General features: G+C 37.8%; 1 protein-coding gene across 5 annotated transcripts in view; it reads left to right on the top strand.

Annotated features, from left to right (window-relative positions):
- rfx2 (regulatory factor X, 2 (influences HLA class II expression)) overlaps window positions 1–18,857 on the top strand; it is a 64,856-nt gene that overhangs the window by 27,702 nt on the left and 18,297 nt on the right. The window contains exons 2-10 of one of the 5 annotated variants that reach the window (XM_022670206.2): window positions 817–927; window positions 3,183–3,266; window positions 3,881–3,960; window positions 5,423–5,687; window positions 10,318–10,392; window positions 13,993–14,174; window positions 15,146–15,265; window positions 15,592–15,713; window positions 17,830–17,948. In XM_022670206.2, coding sequence (XP_022525927.1) covers window positions 823–927; window positions 3,183–3,266; window positions 3,881–3,960; window positions 5,423–5,687; window positions 10,318–10,392; window positions 13,993–14,174; window positions 15,146–15,265; window positions 15,592–15,713; window positions 17,830–17,948 — 1,152 coding nt within the window. In that variant the 5' untranslated portion in view covers window positions 817–822. Of the gene's footprint in view, window positions 1–816; window positions 928–3,179; window positions 3,267–3,880; window positions 3,961–5,422; window positions 5,688–10,317; window positions 10,393–13,992; window positions 14,175–15,145; window positions 15,266–15,591; window positions 15,714–17,829; window positions 17,949–18,857 lie in introns of all 5 variants that reach the window. The other 4 variants (XM_022670204.2, XM_022670207.2, XM_022670209.2 and 1 more) reach the window with 4 other exon arrangements.

Here is an 18,857-nt window from a genome sequence, read left to right as displayed (position 1 = left end):
GGCTGTAGTTGAACTCCCGCCCGGGTGTTGCGCTCGGTTGTGATTGGACTGTTAATGTAGCTTTTGTTCACGCGGTTATAATGTGGTTCAGAGGTGAACGGCTCCTGGGGGTCTGGTTGCCCAGCTTGGCCTAGTGTCTCTCTCTCTCTCTCTTTCTCTCTCTCTCTCTCCTTCTCTCTCTCTCTCTCTCTCTCTCTCTCTCTTTCTCGCACGCTGGCCTGGAGTGAATTCACGAGCTGTGTAATGAAAAGCCTCTTTGTGGGACCTGCTGGCACATACGCTCTCTCACAAACTCAGAATCTCAATCTTTTTTTTTATTTACTTTTTATGTACAAATAATTAATTTTGAACTAAATTAGATTGTAGTAAATTGTTATTGCACGCACAGTGTGTTTGTAGACACCTGCTCATCCATTAAGGCTATATTAAAAACCTAGAATATATCCAGCTTTTGCTTTAAAATTATGTTAAAGCTCTACTGAGTGTAACAGGGGGACAAGAGCATCACTATTGTTGCAATAGCAAAACAATATAGCAATCTGGGCTGGAACGCTGCTACTGCACTGTATAACTTTGGTGGAGCTGCACAAAATCTCTCTGCAGAACTGTAGCTGTAACACAATTGCGTAACACAAGTTATATTAGTTTAAAATCCTGTATTATAAGTATTACTCTCCCCCTTCAGCATTCCACATGCTTCGCTTACTTCAGATACTGCTTCTGCATCTCAGCTTGTCAACAAATGCATGTCTTCATATTTCCACTGTCAACATGTTAACATGTTCTCTCTCTCTCTGTGTTTCTCTGTGTGTGCAGGGCATCATGCAGAACTCGGAGGGTGGGTCAGAGGCAGCGTCCACTGTAGCACTGAGGACGGCCACTTCAGCCCAGGCCCCCGTCGTCCAGCCGGTCCCTGCATCTCAGCAGGTATGTGTCCAGGTTTTCTTTATTTTTTTATTGAAATACTAATCTACAATTTAGACATAAATACTTCTACTACACCTCCTACAACTAATAATGCTCAAATATGAACTTTACCTTCACAGAGTTTGCATTCACATTTTAGTATTAAAGCAAAGTGATATTATAGGTTAGATTCTAGAATTGAACTTCCCCCATTGCCCTGATGTCACCACCAAAAAAAAGTTCACACACACTAATATTTGCTTGGACTACCTTTAGCTTTGATTGCATTTCTATAAGCTTCTGCAACGTTACAAGATTTATTTCAATCAATTGTTGCATTAATGATGGCAGCATTGATGATGGTAGAGTCTGACGGCTGCACAAAGCAGCTCTTCTCCATCCAACGGATAAGGTCTGGACTCTGTGGTGAACTCTCTCTCAATCCATGTGTGAAAATGATGATCTCATGCTCCCTGAACCCTGAACTCTTTCACTATTCCAGCCCTACGAATCCTGACATTCTCATCTTGGAATATGGCTGTGCCAACAGGGAAGAACAAATCTTCCATTGATGAAATAACCTATATTCTATATTCAGTATATTCAGGTAGTCAGCTGACCTCATTCTTTCAGCACATACTGTTGCTGAACCTAAACCTGCAGACCAACTGCAGCATCAAATCCACATCATTTACTGGATTTACTTAAATCCAGGTGACAACATATTTTTTTTGGCCAGGCAGTGTATGATGATGTAAGCTGTAAGTGCAATTAACGTCAGATAGATGTTGATGTTGAATAAAAAATAAAAAAAAAATCACATGTCTATCTACAACCAATATTGGGTTGACATCCATCTCCATCTCTGTTGTGCAGATGATGAATTTTAGTTACTTAACACCATTAACATCTAAAAAAAATTATTTATTTTATATTGTGTAGATGTTACCATTCTAAAGTTCAGCAGATGTTAGTCAATTGGTTTTGATCAGCATATCACACAAATGGTGGTACTATGTGTCAGTATGATGATGTCTAAGACATGCAAAGGATTTTTTTGGTCATATAGCAAAAATAACAACTTAAAAACCAACAAAAATCCACAAAATATCGACGGCAGCTGTTGTAAATTTTCTGCATCCAGTTGTGATGGCATTAGACACTGTCCTGCCATTTAATTTTAGTCACCTGACATCACAACCCTTGTTCAACCATACGACAACTATTGTTTGTTCCATTGAAGTTGGCTTTCCTCTACACGTTTTCCTGTAGAATGTAGAATAAGAACCTTCAAGACCTGCAGGCTCTCCAGCGTTCACCTCCTTCCTTTCGTTGGCAGATGCTCAGCTGAGTAACTGAGCTTTAATGTTTCTGGATGGTGCGGGAATGGTGCAGCAATGATGGAAGATCCTTCCTCACTAGAACCTTCCTAACTCACGTCCTCGCGCCGCTGAGGCGAGCTGAAAAATGATTAGTCATGCCGATGTCGACGGCTGGAAGCGGAGATGTTGGGTTTGGATCGACTGTCCAGCCTGAGACGTCCTCAGAGACCAGACTGGAGATAATTAAAGTTCAGGCACATCGCAGATGGCTCTGACAGTTTTACGTATTTGAAGAAAGCCAGTGTTGAGCTCACAAACCACCAGCGGCCTTCGCGAGCCGAGCTGACTGGGAGGCCCGGGGTTCGCTCAGGTCTCTTTATACTGTGCATTAAAAGGAACTGTATCGTTGAAAAACTTTATACTTTATAAATTTATACTTTATAAGTTTTAAATGAACATATTTTGCAAGAAAGCAAATGGTTCACTTTGACAATTTTGTAATCATACAGCTCTGGAAAAAAATAAGAGACCACTTAAAAATGAAGAGTTTCTTTGATTTTACCAAATTGAAAACCTCTGGAATATAATCAACAGGAAGATGGATGATCACAAGCCATCAAACCAAGCTGAACTGCTTGAATTTTTGCACCAGGAGTAAAGCAGCATAAAGTTATCCAAAAGCAGTGTGTAAGACTGGTGGAGGAGAACATGCCAAGATGCATAAAAAAACTGTGATTAAAAAAACAACCACCAACCATGGGGTCCTGACTATTGAAGAACAGAGTGAAGGAAGGATAATAAATCAAGCAAAAAAAACAGATACAATGTTGCTGTTTGTAATGATATAACTAAGAACAGAGTGCTCCTATAGAATAAGAGGCACTGATTAATTTATTTTTATTTATTTATACATTTTTGCTTGTGTGTGTCTGTGTGTGTGTTCCTGTCTAGCAGCGAGTGTTAGTTCAGGCCACAGGCTCTTCCCAGAAGGGCGGACAGGTGCAGCAGCTGTCTAGAGTGCAACAGGTCCCTCAGCAGGTATACACACACACAGTTACATACACACACACTCAGATACACACATACACGCACAGCTTTCCAGGATAGGTACTTTTAATATCACACACACAGGCAAACGAAAATTCCCATCCCCTCTGTCCTATTGCTCCACTCTCTCTCTCTCTCTCTCTCCGTTTCTCTCTTTATCTCCGTGTCTCCAGACACTTCTCCTAAAGCACTGCCGCCGCTCTGACAACCGCCTGAAACACACTGACGAACGCTGAATCCTGTCTGCCTCCGTTTTTCCCAACCCGTGACGGTTCTGGCCTGTCATGATGAGTCCCTTAATGAGCTGCGCTTCGGCTCGCCGGGGCTTTTCTATTCGTTAGCGTAAAGCTTTGTTCCGGCTGCCACCTACTGACTCCACTGCTGCCGCGACTAATGCCGGCTACAAGATCACACTGCCACTCTCTCATCTCCAGTGCCGGCCTGCCCTGCCGCCCGACCTCCCACTTCCTGCCCTCTTATCGCCCATCGTTTCACCAAGCCTGCCGCTTTGTGTTCAAGTGTTGACAAAACATTGGTTTGGGCTAATGCTCTGTTTTATGTTTTCCTCTGTGTGTGTGTGTGTGTGTGTGTGTTGTGTGGGGCAGGTGCAGCAGATACAGCATATATACCCCTCCCATGTGCAGTATGTTGAAGGAGCTGAGGCTGTTTACCCCAATGGCACCATGTACGTTACTTCCACTCTTCCACTGTTCCACTGAATTCTGTCCAACTCCTAACGCCCAAATATGCTCTGTACCTGGTGGGCCAGATATGCAATAAAAGCCATATCACATTTATTTCAAACCATTTTTGAGATAAAATTATTGGAATATGATAACACACTATAAAATATTGTATTAATTGTACAAATAAACTAATAGAGTGAAACAAATGTTAAAGTTTTATAACTCTGTAATACTTGTGAGTATAACAGTTTAAAACATTCCGTAGGAACAAAACATTTTTTTTTGCCTATTTTGTAACATACAGAGATTCGAGCTCTCTGATTTTGAATAAAATAGTAATAGTGAAACAAATAAAGTATACATAAATGTAATATGACAATAAATCTACAACAGTAACTTCAAAATCTAAACAGTTATATACAACAAAAGATACCATTAAAGCATTACTGTAACTAATTAAACCATATGCTTTATAATAAGAAAAAAAAATCAGCTTTTAATACAGAATATTACTATAACCCTAAAGCTGCATCTAATGATTATTTATCTGTAGATTTTTTTTTTATCAATCGCTTACTATTCAGATAAAAAGGGAAATGTACTGCATGTATTAATATATTTTATTAAATATATTTATTATATTTGACCAGATATTGTTCAAATATTTAAGAGATTTGAAGAACTAAATTTGTAATTTTATAAGGAACACACAACATACCATTAATACAAATATTTGTGTTTACATAAAGAATTACTGTTCTTTTTTTGCACTATAAGGCTAACTGAATTATACAGGGGTGTTGCCATGTTTTTCTTCTAATTCAGCAGGTCTCATCACTGGGGGATGGTGGGTAATTAAGTTAAGAAAAGCTAAGCTAAGTAAACAAAACTACAATTCTTAAAAAAATAAAAACATTTTCTATTAAAGCACTCAAACGAGTGCTGGATCTTTGAATTCACAAAGATTTCTTTGCTGAAAACTGTTTACGCGGTTCGTGACTAATGCTAATGCAGCTCCAGCAGTGCTAGCAGCAGGCTACAGCCTGATAATACTCACCTCTGCACGGTGAAAGAGCTAGCATTTAGCGTAGTTAGCGGCAAATGTTAATACTGCTCCAGCCTCAGTGCTGGAGAACTAAACTGAAGCTCCTGTATAACTCTGTACTGATTGATTATTGATTTTTGGGAAACTTAAAGGATTTTAAACAAGTCTTATAGTTATAATAATACAACAACTGTGTATGTAATGTAAAAATACACTTTGCTGTGATTCTCAAAAACTAGCGTGCAACATCAGAGTCAGAAAAGACCTTAAAAACGGCTTTACATTTATTCATAAAAAATGTTTTGATAGATTTTCTTTTACTCTGAATGTAGCTAACTGTGAATAAACAGTGAATAAACAGGTGTCCTAAAATGTTTTGGTCTCTCTCTCTTTCTCTCTCTCTCTCTCTCTGTCAGTCGCACTGCGTACTCCTACAACACCGAGGCTCAGTTGTACGGGCAGGGGAGTGGCAGCGCCTACTTTGACTCTCATGCAGGAGGAACTCAGGTGACCACAGTGGTTTCCTCAGCTGGAGGAGTTCCCCCTCACGGCATGGTGGGAATCGCCATGGACGTCGGTGGCAGCCAGATCATCTCCAGCGGCAGTGCCTACCTCATCCACGGCGGCATGGACGCCAACCGGCACCACAATTCACACACCGCCCGCTCCTCCTCTGCAATGGTACGACCTGTTCATCTCACTGTTACATCCTCAGGGTTGGACACTTTCTTGAATTAGGCATCTTTTAAGGGTCTTAAATGATGATTTTGCGGGAAAACACTGCACTGACTTTAGACTTGATAATAAAACACAGTGGATCAACACCTGCAGATGATCAGCATGTCTCTCCAAATCATCACTGATCATCAGTAAATTTAACATTTCATTTTTAAATTAAGGAAGCAGAGTCTGGAGAAAGAGCTAAGAAACACACAGTCCAAGCTGGTTGAGGTCTAGTGTGAAGTTTCCACCAATCAGTGATGGATTGGAGAGACATGTCATCTGCTGGTGTTGATCCACTGTGTTTTATTATCAAGTCTAAAGTCAGTGCAGTTTTGATTTCCCATAAAATCTTACAGCACTTCCACATCACGCTTCCCTCTGCTTTTATTGAGAAGCAGATTTCATTTTCCAGCAGGACTTGGCACACTGCCCACACTGCCAAAAGATAATGGCTCTTGGGGTTTTCATTGGCTGTAAGCCTTGATCATCAACAGTAAAATAAATAAACTCTTAAAATAGATCACTCTGTGTGTAATACATCTATATAATATATGAGTTTCACATTTTGAACTGAATTAAAATAAAGTAACTTTCCAATATTATTCCAATTTTTTGAGATGTGCTAGTATGTGAATGCAGGGTAATGGATAAGTCATATGAAAAGGTTCGGATTGCAACATCTATGGCCCACTTCCAATGAACATAAAATCCAGAACAGGAAACGTAGGTATTCAGGATCCAGATTTAAAGATCTCTTATCTATTGCACAACCCCCACCCCCACACCTCACCCATCTCACACCTCATGTGACGTCTATCAAAAGAGTATACTGTCTTTTCTCCAGCCACTTTTTCTCCAGCCAGCCCCAGCAGAGTACTGTGAACATTATGCTATGTTGTGTAACTTTTACAGAAGCTCGTTAGAGCATCTTTATGACGCTGTTATGATGGTGGCTGTATAATGCTTGATGCAAGGCATTGACGGGTTACAGATGTTTTAAATATGTTTTTTTTTGTGTGTGTATTAAAATGTCCCAGTGCACATTTAGATAAATGGGATTTCGCTGGAATTCTCCCGCAGTGATGTGCTGGTGAAATAAACCAGATGTGTTCAGCAGTGGCTGGAGTTCCAGCGAGCGCCAGCATCACTGTCTCTGCATAAACGACCCATGAGAGTGTGTGTCCCTGCTGGGGGAAAAGAGAGAGGGAGAAAGAGAGAATGAGAAACAGAGAGAAGGAGAGAGAGGGAAAGAGAGAGAGGGAGAAAGAGAGAGAGAGAAGGAGAGAGAGGGAAAAAGAAAGAGTGGAGCTGAGAGACACTGGAAGACAGTCAAGAGAGACTAAAGCTGTGTTGGAACTGGATTAGTTTTACCAGAGGAGGTTCTACAATTTAATAGATTTAATTACATTTGTAAAGATTTAAAATATTAAATTCACATATTATTTTTATTTTTACGTTTTTCCAGTATGAAATTAACGCTTGCATAATTTTAGTATTTTTTAAGTTGGTACGCAACTCAACTTGCGTCCCAACTTAAAAAATAATGAAATTGCGCAACCCCTACTGAATTTCATAGAATAAAGTAGAATTTCAACTCAACTTGTGTCCAAACTTTTTTTTTTTTTTTTTTTTTTTAGTTTTTCCAGTCTGACAGTAGAAGTTGCACATTTTTTTCTTTTTTTAAGTTGGGAAGTTAAAAAATCGATGATGAAACCTTTAGCAGAAGCTATACAGGTGAAAATAATAAATAATAATAAAAAACAATATATCTATTACATGAATCAGACCATATCAACATAATATCAATCTCAGAGCATCTTACGATTTAATTACAATTCCGAGGTTTGCAATATAAAATGATTATCAGTGCATTTGTGTTTTATACTGGAATTCTTTTTCCTCATTGCAAAACTACTTTGAACTTTTAAAGTAAAGTATCTGAATTGATCCATAATGAATTCCAGTATTTATTACGCTATTTGATACTACATTACTAAAAGCTCAGTTATTTCAGTTAATCAAATGATTAGTACAGAAATCTTGGCTTCATTTTTTAGGGTAATATTAAAACCACGTACAGGTAAACCAGAAACAAGAAGTTGATTATAATGTTATACCCATACAAATTTGTACCTTTGCACTTTATTAGGCCTAAAATCAGCCAGATATTAGGCTGTTTGTGTTCGTCAAAGGTTCAGTTTGAAGCTTGTTTTAACTCTAAAAAGCACCCGCCACCATGTTTAAAAGCAGAGAAATCCTCCTAAATAATTTTTTCAGCTTGTTATTTAATGATTTTTCCTAGGCTGACATCAAAATTAGAGAAGTGGAAGCTAGATTGTTTTAGGATCAGGTTTAACCCTTGCAACAAGAGGAGTAAATGAAATGTGTTAAAATCACTAAATGCTGCTATTATTATTATTATTAGTCTTTAGCAAATTTAAATCTTCTTATCTGACAGATTACATTGCCTGACCTCCTCTGTTAAAACTAGTCCTTTTCCAGTGTTGCTGATGATATAGAGAGATGCTAGTGAAGAAAGAAAGAGAGAGAGAGATTGTGATGGGTCAGGATGGAGGCGGCTGCTGCCTCTTCTGCCTCTGCTCTGTGCCTCTGCAATTCAGCTGGGCCTTGTTTGCAGTGCTGTTCACAGGCACTCCAGCGCCCTGCGAGAGAAAGCAGCCCCAGGGCTCGTTACCGCTTGGCCCAGAGCCCTCGGGAGCCTTTAAAAGATCTGGAAGGATGCCTGCTTTCTTCACCTCTTCCTTCACTCTCTCTCTCGCTCGCTCTCTGTGACTCTTTCTTCTTTAAGTTTTGCCACTATTCCACTCGTCTCTATGTGGCACCCTCTCTCTCTATCTCTCACCCTCTCTGCCTGAGCCTCTTTTCTTCAGGCTCTTGAAAGAGAAGCTCCTGCGACTGGGACTGGCTGTGCCCACTTACACTATCTCAGTGAGGGATGAACTCACTTATCCTCAGGAACGAATCTGCTTTTATACACAACCTAAGGATGTATGCAGGGGTTGAGTGGAGTTGTGTTTGAGTTATACTGTGTTTGAGTTTTATTTTAACTTCCTCTTTACGTGATGCCATTGTTGTTGAGTTGGAATATAATATTGCATATATGCTTGGGTTAGCCTAATTCTACACTGTACACTAAATTAAGGTGCTACAATGGGTTCTTTTAGCAATTCCATAGATCTGTCCATGTCATACAAGTGGTTGTTGGTTCCATAAAGAACTATGTTTGTAGACATTTAGAACCTTTTTTTCTATAGATCTTTTTGAAGATCTGAACAACCAGCGGCAAACTAAAGCACTGCCACTGTAATCGGGAGATTCGCTGGTTCGAATCAACTGCCGGAGCCCCGAGAGAGCACAATTGGCCTTGCTCTCCCTGGGTGGGTAGATGGCGCTCTCTCCCTACATCACACAAAAGGTTAATGTCGATCAGCATTATCAGCTTTCAGCTTTCCTCTGAGCGCTCTGTGATGCTAGTAGACATTGCTCAATCAGCGGCAGTTTTAAAAAGAGGCGGAGTCTGATTCACATGTATCAGAGGAGACATGAGCTAGTCTTTACCCTCCTGGTGTTGGGGCATCACTAGTGATGAGGAAACCAGCTCTTCCTCCTGCCCTGCCTCTAAACCCATACATCACCCAGTGCTCCTCCCATTTTTTAAGCATTTTTCAAATTTGAGCTGAGGGAGGAGTCAGCAGAAATCAGGAGGTTTAGTGCCAATTTTAAAGGGACACATATGGAATTGTGTAGTAAATTGAAAAAAGTGTTAGTCCTCTACATTAATCCCCTGATCTAAACCTGATTAACCGAGATGGTGATTTGAGGTGATTTAATTGAGATGAGCTGGAGCTTCACAGCAAAGTGAAGGAAAAGCAGCAACTATTGTTCAGCACCTCCAGGAACTCCTTCCTTCAAGACGCTGAGAAAATGTCCTTAAAAATAAATTTGCCTACTTAAACAAATCTAAAGTATAAAACTGTTTCTGGTTATATTCTGGTTTGTTTACCCTTTTTTTACACAAATCATTAAAAGAAAGAAAACACATTGAATGAAAATGAAAAAAGGTGTGTCTAAACTTTTGTCTGATACTGTATATATTTATTTATTATTTTTGTCATATAATTTCACTCTATATTCTGGTGCTGAGACTTTCCTATTCTAAATGAATTGCAGAATTAGATGAACCTGTGTATGTTTTAAATAATGCATGATCTGCATTAAATCTGCATGTCTGCAAGTTTAAAGAAGACTAGATATTTAAATTTAAAGGCACCAGCTTAAGGAAAGCAGAGCCTGCGGTTTAACCCCTCCCCCTTTTATCTGCATGCGTTTTTTTTTTTTTGTGTCCACTGTTAAAGAGTTAAACGGCTGCAACACTGACTGACTGTAATAGAAATGCACTGATCTGCTACAGCTAACATCTGATTGCCTTTTCTTTCTCTTTCTTTCTTTTGTTTTGCATTTCTTTTATCCCCCCCCCCCCCTATTTTCTTTCTCTCTTCCCCTCACCCCTTCTCACCCCTCCCCTTCCCCGGTTTGATGTTCTGCATGCCCCCCCTTCTCTCTGTAGCTTGAAATGGCGATTGAGAACCTGCAAAAGTCTGAAGGGATTGCCTCTCACAAGAGCAGCCTGCTCAACAGCCATGTAAGTCATCTAAGAAAACCTTTCTAAACTGAAAAACAACAGCCTAGAGGGAAGGAAAGAAGGACTGCTGCTTCTGTAACTCCTCCCCCTTCCGCTAAGCCCCTCCCCATTGCCCTTTGCTTGCCCAATGTCTTACGGTTCCAACCTCCTGTTGATCACTGTTAGTTGCTAACATTTTCCAGCATTTCCGGGATGACTTTGGTAGGGGGGCTTCTTAGCCTGCTTGTGCTAATCTGTAATCAGTGGGCATCTAAGTATCTTTAATTTATGTTTCTTAAATCTGAGCATGCCTCTTATTCCAGGGTTTTTGGTTGTGCTCGCCATATTTAGGACCTCATTTTTGGCTTTTTCAATCGTCAATGGTGAAAAATGGTTAAAATTAGCCATCTAACTTTAGACGAAAAAGACTTAAACCTTTACAAAGTCGATAAATAGCTGACTTATGTAGCATTAACCACATCTTAGGCTACGTTCACTTTACAAGCCATGTTGCTCAATTCAGATTTTTTGCTCAGATCGAGCAGATTTGACTATCTTGACGGTTCGTAATTATATTTGAGAGACAAGAGAATCGTAGCTTTATAAAGAGAAATGAATGAGTTAGCAGCTCATACGTGGAGCATCATTTGCTGGAGTGGGGAAACAGCAAACAGCTGGTCTGAAGTACTGAAGCTCAGGTCGAGGAGGAGAAAAAAGGCCAGGCTGTTTGCTTTTGCTGTTTTTTTGCAGCTATAGCTGCACAGCTGCACCAAGAGATGCAATGTGGGTACGAGAGAGAAGCACGTAGCGCTATGCTAATGCGTAAAACCAACAAAAAGATGCATGAATGCTGTTTTTTTGACCGTTCACATTCATGTCAAAATGTTCATGGATAGGATACGTATCTTAATTTAGGACAACATATGGTCCTAAGTGGCTAAAATCGGATAAAAAAAAGGGTTTGGCACGTTCACACAGCCATAAAAAAATCAAATCTGAGAAACATTGAGCAAAAAAAATCTGATTTAAGTCACTTCAGCCTGATAATGTGAACGTAGCCTTAATCGCTTAGCTAAGGGTGCTTTCACACTTAACTTATTTGTTCAGAACTTTCTGACTTTTTTATTAACCAAATGAGCAGGAAATTTGTGAAAGGGGCCACAAACTACGGTCTGAAACAAAGGACCAGAGCTTGGGGGTGGACCATGATCTGGTTCATTTGCAGTGTGAAAGCACTTTTTCTAGATAATTCAGAAATAAATTCAGACCAGAATTAAAAGAGTCCATTTTAAACAAACCAAATGGAAAAGAAACTGGCGTTGTGCCTAAAGCTGAAGATTAGCGGCTTATGCTAACACTGCTCCAGTCTTGGTGCTGGAGAACTGAACTGAAACTCCTTTATAACCCTTTATAAACTGATTTTTTGACAATTAAAGGATTTTTAAATTCACCGTATAGTGTGAAAAATACAGTAATATGATATTACTCACCATTCCCGTCACTTAGTCACACACACACAAGTATATATATGAATGCCAGAAGCCAGTTTTCCATAATTCCAGCTCATGAAGGGTCTGATCACTATCTGCTGAGATGAATGAAGTGTGTCTGAGCAGGAAGACCACTAAACAGCACTTTTCAAGGTGGTCCAAGACCAGGATTTGAAATGTTTTCTCCAGATCTCTATCCAAATGGGCAAGCTTAAAGCTGGCAGTACAGTGCCAGTTATTTGCCGCTGCGTCCAGAGCTCTGATGTTGAGCTACCCGAGCTGTTTTTCATCAGAAGCTGCTGTGGAGACGCGTCTCCATGCTGTCACAGATAGGAAATCTGCCCACGGTTTGAGCTGTTTACAGACCTTTACAAACATCTGATTAAATAATACCCCTTACCTAATGGGCCAGCCTCCCAAAGGTGTGTGCGTGCATGTGTGTGTGTGTGTGGGAGTAGGGGATGGTGTGTGTCACCTTTTCAGACTGCCATTGAACAATTACGCTGTCAGACTCCAGAGACTGTTCTGTTTATTTCTATAGCGAGGCAGTTAAAAACTCAGCTCCTCCGCACCTCCGCTTGTGTTTTCCATGATGGAAGTGGGTGAAAAAGTTAGGTCAGAGTTAGGGGTGGGTGATACGATCATTAGAACAGTATTGATATTGCGATATTTTGAATAGTTTTTGTTCGTGATAAAAAACTCCCTAAAATTGCCTAATATATGAATAAAAAAGTACCAGTAATTATGGATTTATTGGTGGTAGTTTTACCAAATTTGAAAACCAATATTATTCACTGTAGGTTTACCCTATTCTTTTGATTAGCGCTACCTTGTGGAGTTATGAAGCAGTAACTTTAGTAAGTCAAATTTAGACGCGAGTCTTAGAAAGTTTAGAGTGCCTATATTTCAATAAAATGATTGATATTTGACTTCACTTATCGCTAATCCAGTGCAAATTAAACCGATACAATATATCACATGATATATCGATACAATATATCTGTCCTTAGCTTATCAAAAGAAAAAGTATTGTTACGCCAAGAACAAGACGTGTATAATTGCTAATGGCTAATTATGCCCAAAAATAAATAAATCTAAATGTCTGCATAGTTGCATCATTAATATATAGGCAACGTAATTTAGGATGGTTTGGTTTATAACATGCTGTTCGAGATGAAGCTTATTATCTCTTCATCTTATCATATAAAAGTGTATTAAATGTAAATTCTGTTCTAGATTTTTACAATATTAAACAATCCCTTAAACTGTTTTAAGCTGTTTTATACTGTTGCTAATACAGATGTGCAAATGGACACACTTAGTCTAGTACTTGAAAAGGTATATAGGTATAGATATAGGCCACAGAGGGTGTAAAGCCCCCCAGTATTGAGCTGAGGTGCAGTGGATCTGTGTTCTCTGGAATGATGGTGTTCCATCCAATATTTTTGGGATTGTAATTTGGTGAGCTGTCAATGAGGTGGAGTGGTGGTCATCATTAATGAATAAGCTGTCTGCAAATTAATATAGAGATTTGGGTACCACTTTAAAATAAGACTACCTTTATGAATAGTTTATAAATGGTTTACAATTAGTTTATTAATATTTACTAATTAGGTTGTAAATGCCTAAAAAATCATTAATAATCAGTTATAACACATACGTAGAAAGGGTGACAATGACCTGTTGTTCGCCAAATAGTGAACCCACAGCCATCTATATTGTTGCCCTTTCTAATTATGTGTTATAACTGATTATTAATGATTAATTAAGGCATTTATAACCTAAGGCATTTATAACCTAAACCATTTATAACCTAAATAGTAAGCATTAATAAACTAATTGTAAACCATTTATAAACCCTTTATAAAGGTAGTCTTATTTTAAAGTGGTACCGAGGTTTGTCTATATAGTGTATATCTCTTTTTATATTTATTTTATTTCATACTATGTTTTTTCCCATAATGTCCATATGAGAAAGGCTTTGTTGTTTTAATATTATGTATATTTCCTGAATGCCAGTCATCTGTTAGCAGCTCTGGAAGCGAATAAGTCAAGTTCCATACTGGATTTACTGTGTATGTCTGTGTGCTGGTGTTTATATATGTGTGTGTGTGTATGTGTGTGTTTACAGCTTCAGTGGCTGCTGGATAACTATGAGACAGCCGAGGGTGTGAGCATGGCCCGCTGTTCCCTTTATAACCACTACCTGCGCCACTGCCAAGAGCAGAAGCTGGACCCAGTCAACGCCGCCTCCTTCGGCAAACTCATCCGCTCAGTCTTTATGGGGCTACGCACACGCCGTCTCGGCACCAGGTTCGCCTCTAACACACACACACACACACACACACACACACACAAACATCTATTGTCTAGCTCATTGAAAAAAAGTCTAGCAGTCTAGCAAACAATCTCTCACCAAGAGGTATACTACCCTTGTTTTTTTTATCTCACTTTTCTCCCCAATCACTAATAATGTCAAAACATACATATGTAGTCAGCCATCGCCTCATTTCGAACTGTTGCTGATGCAGCATTGCAGAGTAGCATCACAGCGCTAACGCTCGGGAGGAAAGCACAGCGACTCAACTCTGACACATCAGCTCACAGACGCAGCCTTGTGCTAATCGACATCACCCTAAGAGTGATGAGGGAAAAGCGTGCCATCTACTGTACCCACCCTGAGAGAGCAAGACCAATTGTGTTCTCTCGGCGTTCTGGCAGCTGATGGCAAGCTGCATGACTGGGATTCGAGCAAGCAATTTCCTGATAACAGTTCGCTGGTCCACTCAGATTGAATACACACACAGCTCTAAAAAAAAAAATAAAAGACCGCTTCAGTTTCTGAATCAGTCTCTCTAATTTTCCTATTTTTTATAGGTATATCTTTTGAGTAAAATGAACATTGTTGTTTTATTCTATAAAATACGGACAAAATTTCTCCCAAATTTCAAATAAAATATTGTCATTTTAAAGCATTTATTTGCAGAAAATGAGAAATGGCAAACAAAAAAATTGCAGCGCTTTCAGACCTTAAATAATGCAAAGAAAACAAGTTCATATTCATAAAGTTTTAAGAGTTCACAGTAATCACAGTTTTCATGCATCTTGGCTTCATGTTCTCCTCCACCAGTCTTACACACTGCTTTTGGATAACTTTATGCTACTCCTGGTGCAAAAATTTAAGCAGGTTCAGCTAGGTTTAATGAGCTGTATATAGTAACAATTAGTTAAAGGCTTACTCACTGTCATGTTTACGTGTGTGTGTGTGTGTATTTGTGTATCAGAGGGAACTCCAAGTACCACTACTACGGCATCCGTTTGAAGCCCGACTCTCCTCTGAACCAGCTGCAGGAGGACACTCAGTACATGGCCATGAGACAGCAGCCTGTCCACCAGAAACAGAGGTGTGTGTGTGTGTGTCTGTGTGTCTGTGTGTGTGTTTGTTTCGTTTGAACCGCCACTGTTCACTCCCTGCCAAAGCTTTGATCCTTTTCTTTTTTTTTTGATGTTCATTAATTTTATTTATGCCTGAATGAACCATAGACCGACAGAAATGACACAGAAGTACCATCCTGGCTTCTTCTGTCTCTGTGATAAACACCACAGATAGCCTCCTCTGATCTGTCTCTATATTCCATCCCGGTGCTCCCCTGGTTAGTTGCCCTCTAGTGTGTGTAGTGAGTCCCTGCCCTAGCCGACCTGTGTGTTCCCTGCTGTCCCCTGTGGTCAGGTTTAAACCCTTGCATAAAGTGGATGGGATGGGTGACAGGCTGTCCATTGGCTCCCAGCACTCCAGCAGCACCCCGGAGCAGAGCGTGGCAGCGCAGAGTCAGCACCACCAGCAGTACATAGGTAATACACACTACACTTACCAGTAGTACTTACAGTAAATAGGTAATAAACACTACAATAACCAGTACTACTAGCGGTATATATGTAATAAACACTACAATAACCAGTACTATTAGTGGTATATATGTAATAAACATAATAATAACAAGTTCTACTAGTGGTATCTATGTAATAAACATTACAATAACAAGTTCTACTAGTGGTATCTATGTAATAAACACTACAATAACCTGTACTACTATTTATATATATGTAATAAATATTACAATAACCAGTACTATTAGTGGTATATATGTAATAAATATTACAATAACCAGTACTATTAGTGGTATATATGTAATAAACACTACAATAACCAGTACTATTAGTGGTATATAGGTAATAAACACTACAATAACCAGTACTACTATTTATATATATGTAATAAATATTACAATAACCAGTACTATTAGTGGTATATATGTAATAAACACTACAATAACCAGTACTACTAGTGGTATATAGGTAATAAACACTACAATAACCAGTACTACTAGTGGTATATATATATGTAATAAACACTACAATAACCAGTACTATTAGTGATATATATGTAATAAACACTACAATAACCAGTACTACTAGTGGTATATATATATATATATATGTAATAAACACTACAATAACCAGTACTATTAGTGATATATATGTAATAAACACTACAATAACCAGTACTATTAGTGATATATATGTAATAAACACTACAATAACCAGTACTATTAGTGGTATATATGTAATAAACACTACAATAACCAGTACTATTAGTGGTATATAGGTAATAAACACTACAATAACCAGTACTACTATTTATATATATGTAATAAATATTACAATAACCAGTACTATTAGTGGTATATATGTAATAAACACTACAATAACCAGTACTACTAGTGGTATATAGGTAATAAACACTACAATAACCAGTACTACTAGTGGTATATATATATGTAATAAACACTACAATAACCAGTACTATTAGTGATATATATGTAATAAACACTACAATAACCAGTACTACTAGTGGTATATATATATATATGTAATAAACACTACAATAACCAGTACTACTAGTGGTGTATATATATATGTAATAAACACTACAATAACCAGTACTATTAGTGATATATATGTAATAAACACTACAATAACCAGTACTATTAGTGGTATATATGTAATAAACACTACAATAACCAGTACTATTAGTGGTATATAGGTAATAAACACTACAATAACCAGTACTACTAGTGGTATATAGGTAATAAATATTACAATAACCAGTACTATTAGTGGTATATATGTAATAAACACTACAATAACCAGTACTACTAGTGGTATATAGGTAATAAACACTACAATAACCAGTACTACTAGTGGTATATATATATATGTAATAAACACTACAATAACCAGTACTATTAGTGATATATATGTAATAAACACTACAATAACCAGTACTACTAGTGGTATATATATATGTAATAAACACTACAATAACCAGTACTATTAGTGATATATATGTAATAAACACTACAATAACCAGTACTACTAGTGGTATATATATATATATATGTAATAAACACTACAATAACCAGTACTATTAGTGATATATATGTAATAAACACTACAATAACCAGTACTACTAGTGGTATATATATATGTAATAAACACTACAATAACCAGTACTATTAGTGGTATATATGTAATAAACACTACAATAACCAGTACTACTAGTGGTATATATGTAATAAACACTACAATAACCAGTACTATTAGTGGTATATATGTAATAAACACTACAATAACCAGTACTATTAGTGGTATATATGTAATAAACACTACAATAACCAGTACTACTTGTAGTAAATAGGTAATAAACACCATAGTAATCAGTACTACCAGTACTATGTAGGTAATAAACACTTTACTAATCAATGCTTAGTCCATAGTACATATGTAATACACACTATATAATACTAAAGTCTGTCTAAGTAAATACTAAAGTCTGTCTGACTAATAACCAGAAGCATAAACGTTATAGCAACCAGTTCTACATGTTGTTGTGTGTGTTTGATTGCAGACGTGTCTCATGCCCTGCCCCCGTTCCCCTCTCCTGACCTGGGCTCCTGCCCGCTGCCTGAGCGCATCACCATGAACGACGTGAAGAAGCTCCAGAGCATTTACAGGGACCACTGTGAGGTACTTTCTCTCTCTTACTCAGCAGATCTATCCCATAAACAAAGGAATTTGAAGTGTGCAGTTTTTGCAGTTGGTCTCTTTTTCATGTAAAAAGGGACATAAATAGTGCATTCAGAAAGTTTAAGAAGGTTTATGTACTGCGTTTAAACTGTTTTACCTAGAGCTAGAAAAGAGGGCCTCCGAATATTTATTTTTTGTTTGGTCTAACTTGATCAAATATTACAGTTAGTTTTTATTATTAACAATTATTAACTATTTATTTATTGATTTATTGATTTATTTATTTTTAATCCGCCCACTCTGAACTACGGGAGCCCACAGGGAAGTGTCGGTGGTGGAAATTAAAACTCAAAGAAAACAGATTTTCATTAAAACACATTTTCGTAAATTAGAATTAATTCATAAAATGTATTAATTGCCCAGCTCTAGTTTTACCAAAGACAATTTATATCCCATATGCATATGGACCCTTTAAATCAATCAAGGGTATATTTTTGCTAATTGTTAATAATAAAAACTAACTGTAATATTTGATCAAGTTAGACCAAACAAAAAAGAACAAATAAAAAAGAAGCAGGAATGAAATCAATCAAAAGAAAAGAAGATTGACCCATTAAAGCCTGAACAGCGTATTTATTGCCAGCAAATTTAAACTTTTTAAAATAAAGTCTGTATTGGGGTTTTATGTGGTTTAAGTATTTGTTCATTATATTTTTTGTTAATCATTAATAATCTAATTTAATAGAATAGAATGTTCTATATAGCATTCGGTCTGTGTTTTGGTGAGAACAGATGTTACGATTCATTATATCACAATTTATTGTGTCACAATATATAGTGTGTCTAAGCAAGGCAATGTATTGTTATTTGTTTATAAGTCTAATATTAGGAAAACTGTCATATATAAAA

Source organism: Astyanax mexicanus, chromosome 12, assembly GCF_023375975.1.
Source record: "Astyanax mexicanus isolate ESR-SI-001 chromosome 12, AstMex3_surface, whole genome shotgun sequence".
NCBI lineage: Eukaryota > Metazoa > Chordata > Actinopteri > Characiformes > Acestrorhamphidae > Astyanax > Astyanax mexicanus.
Note: the sequence above shows the minus strand (reverse complement) of the source record. Positions and strands in the feature narration are given on the sequence as shown.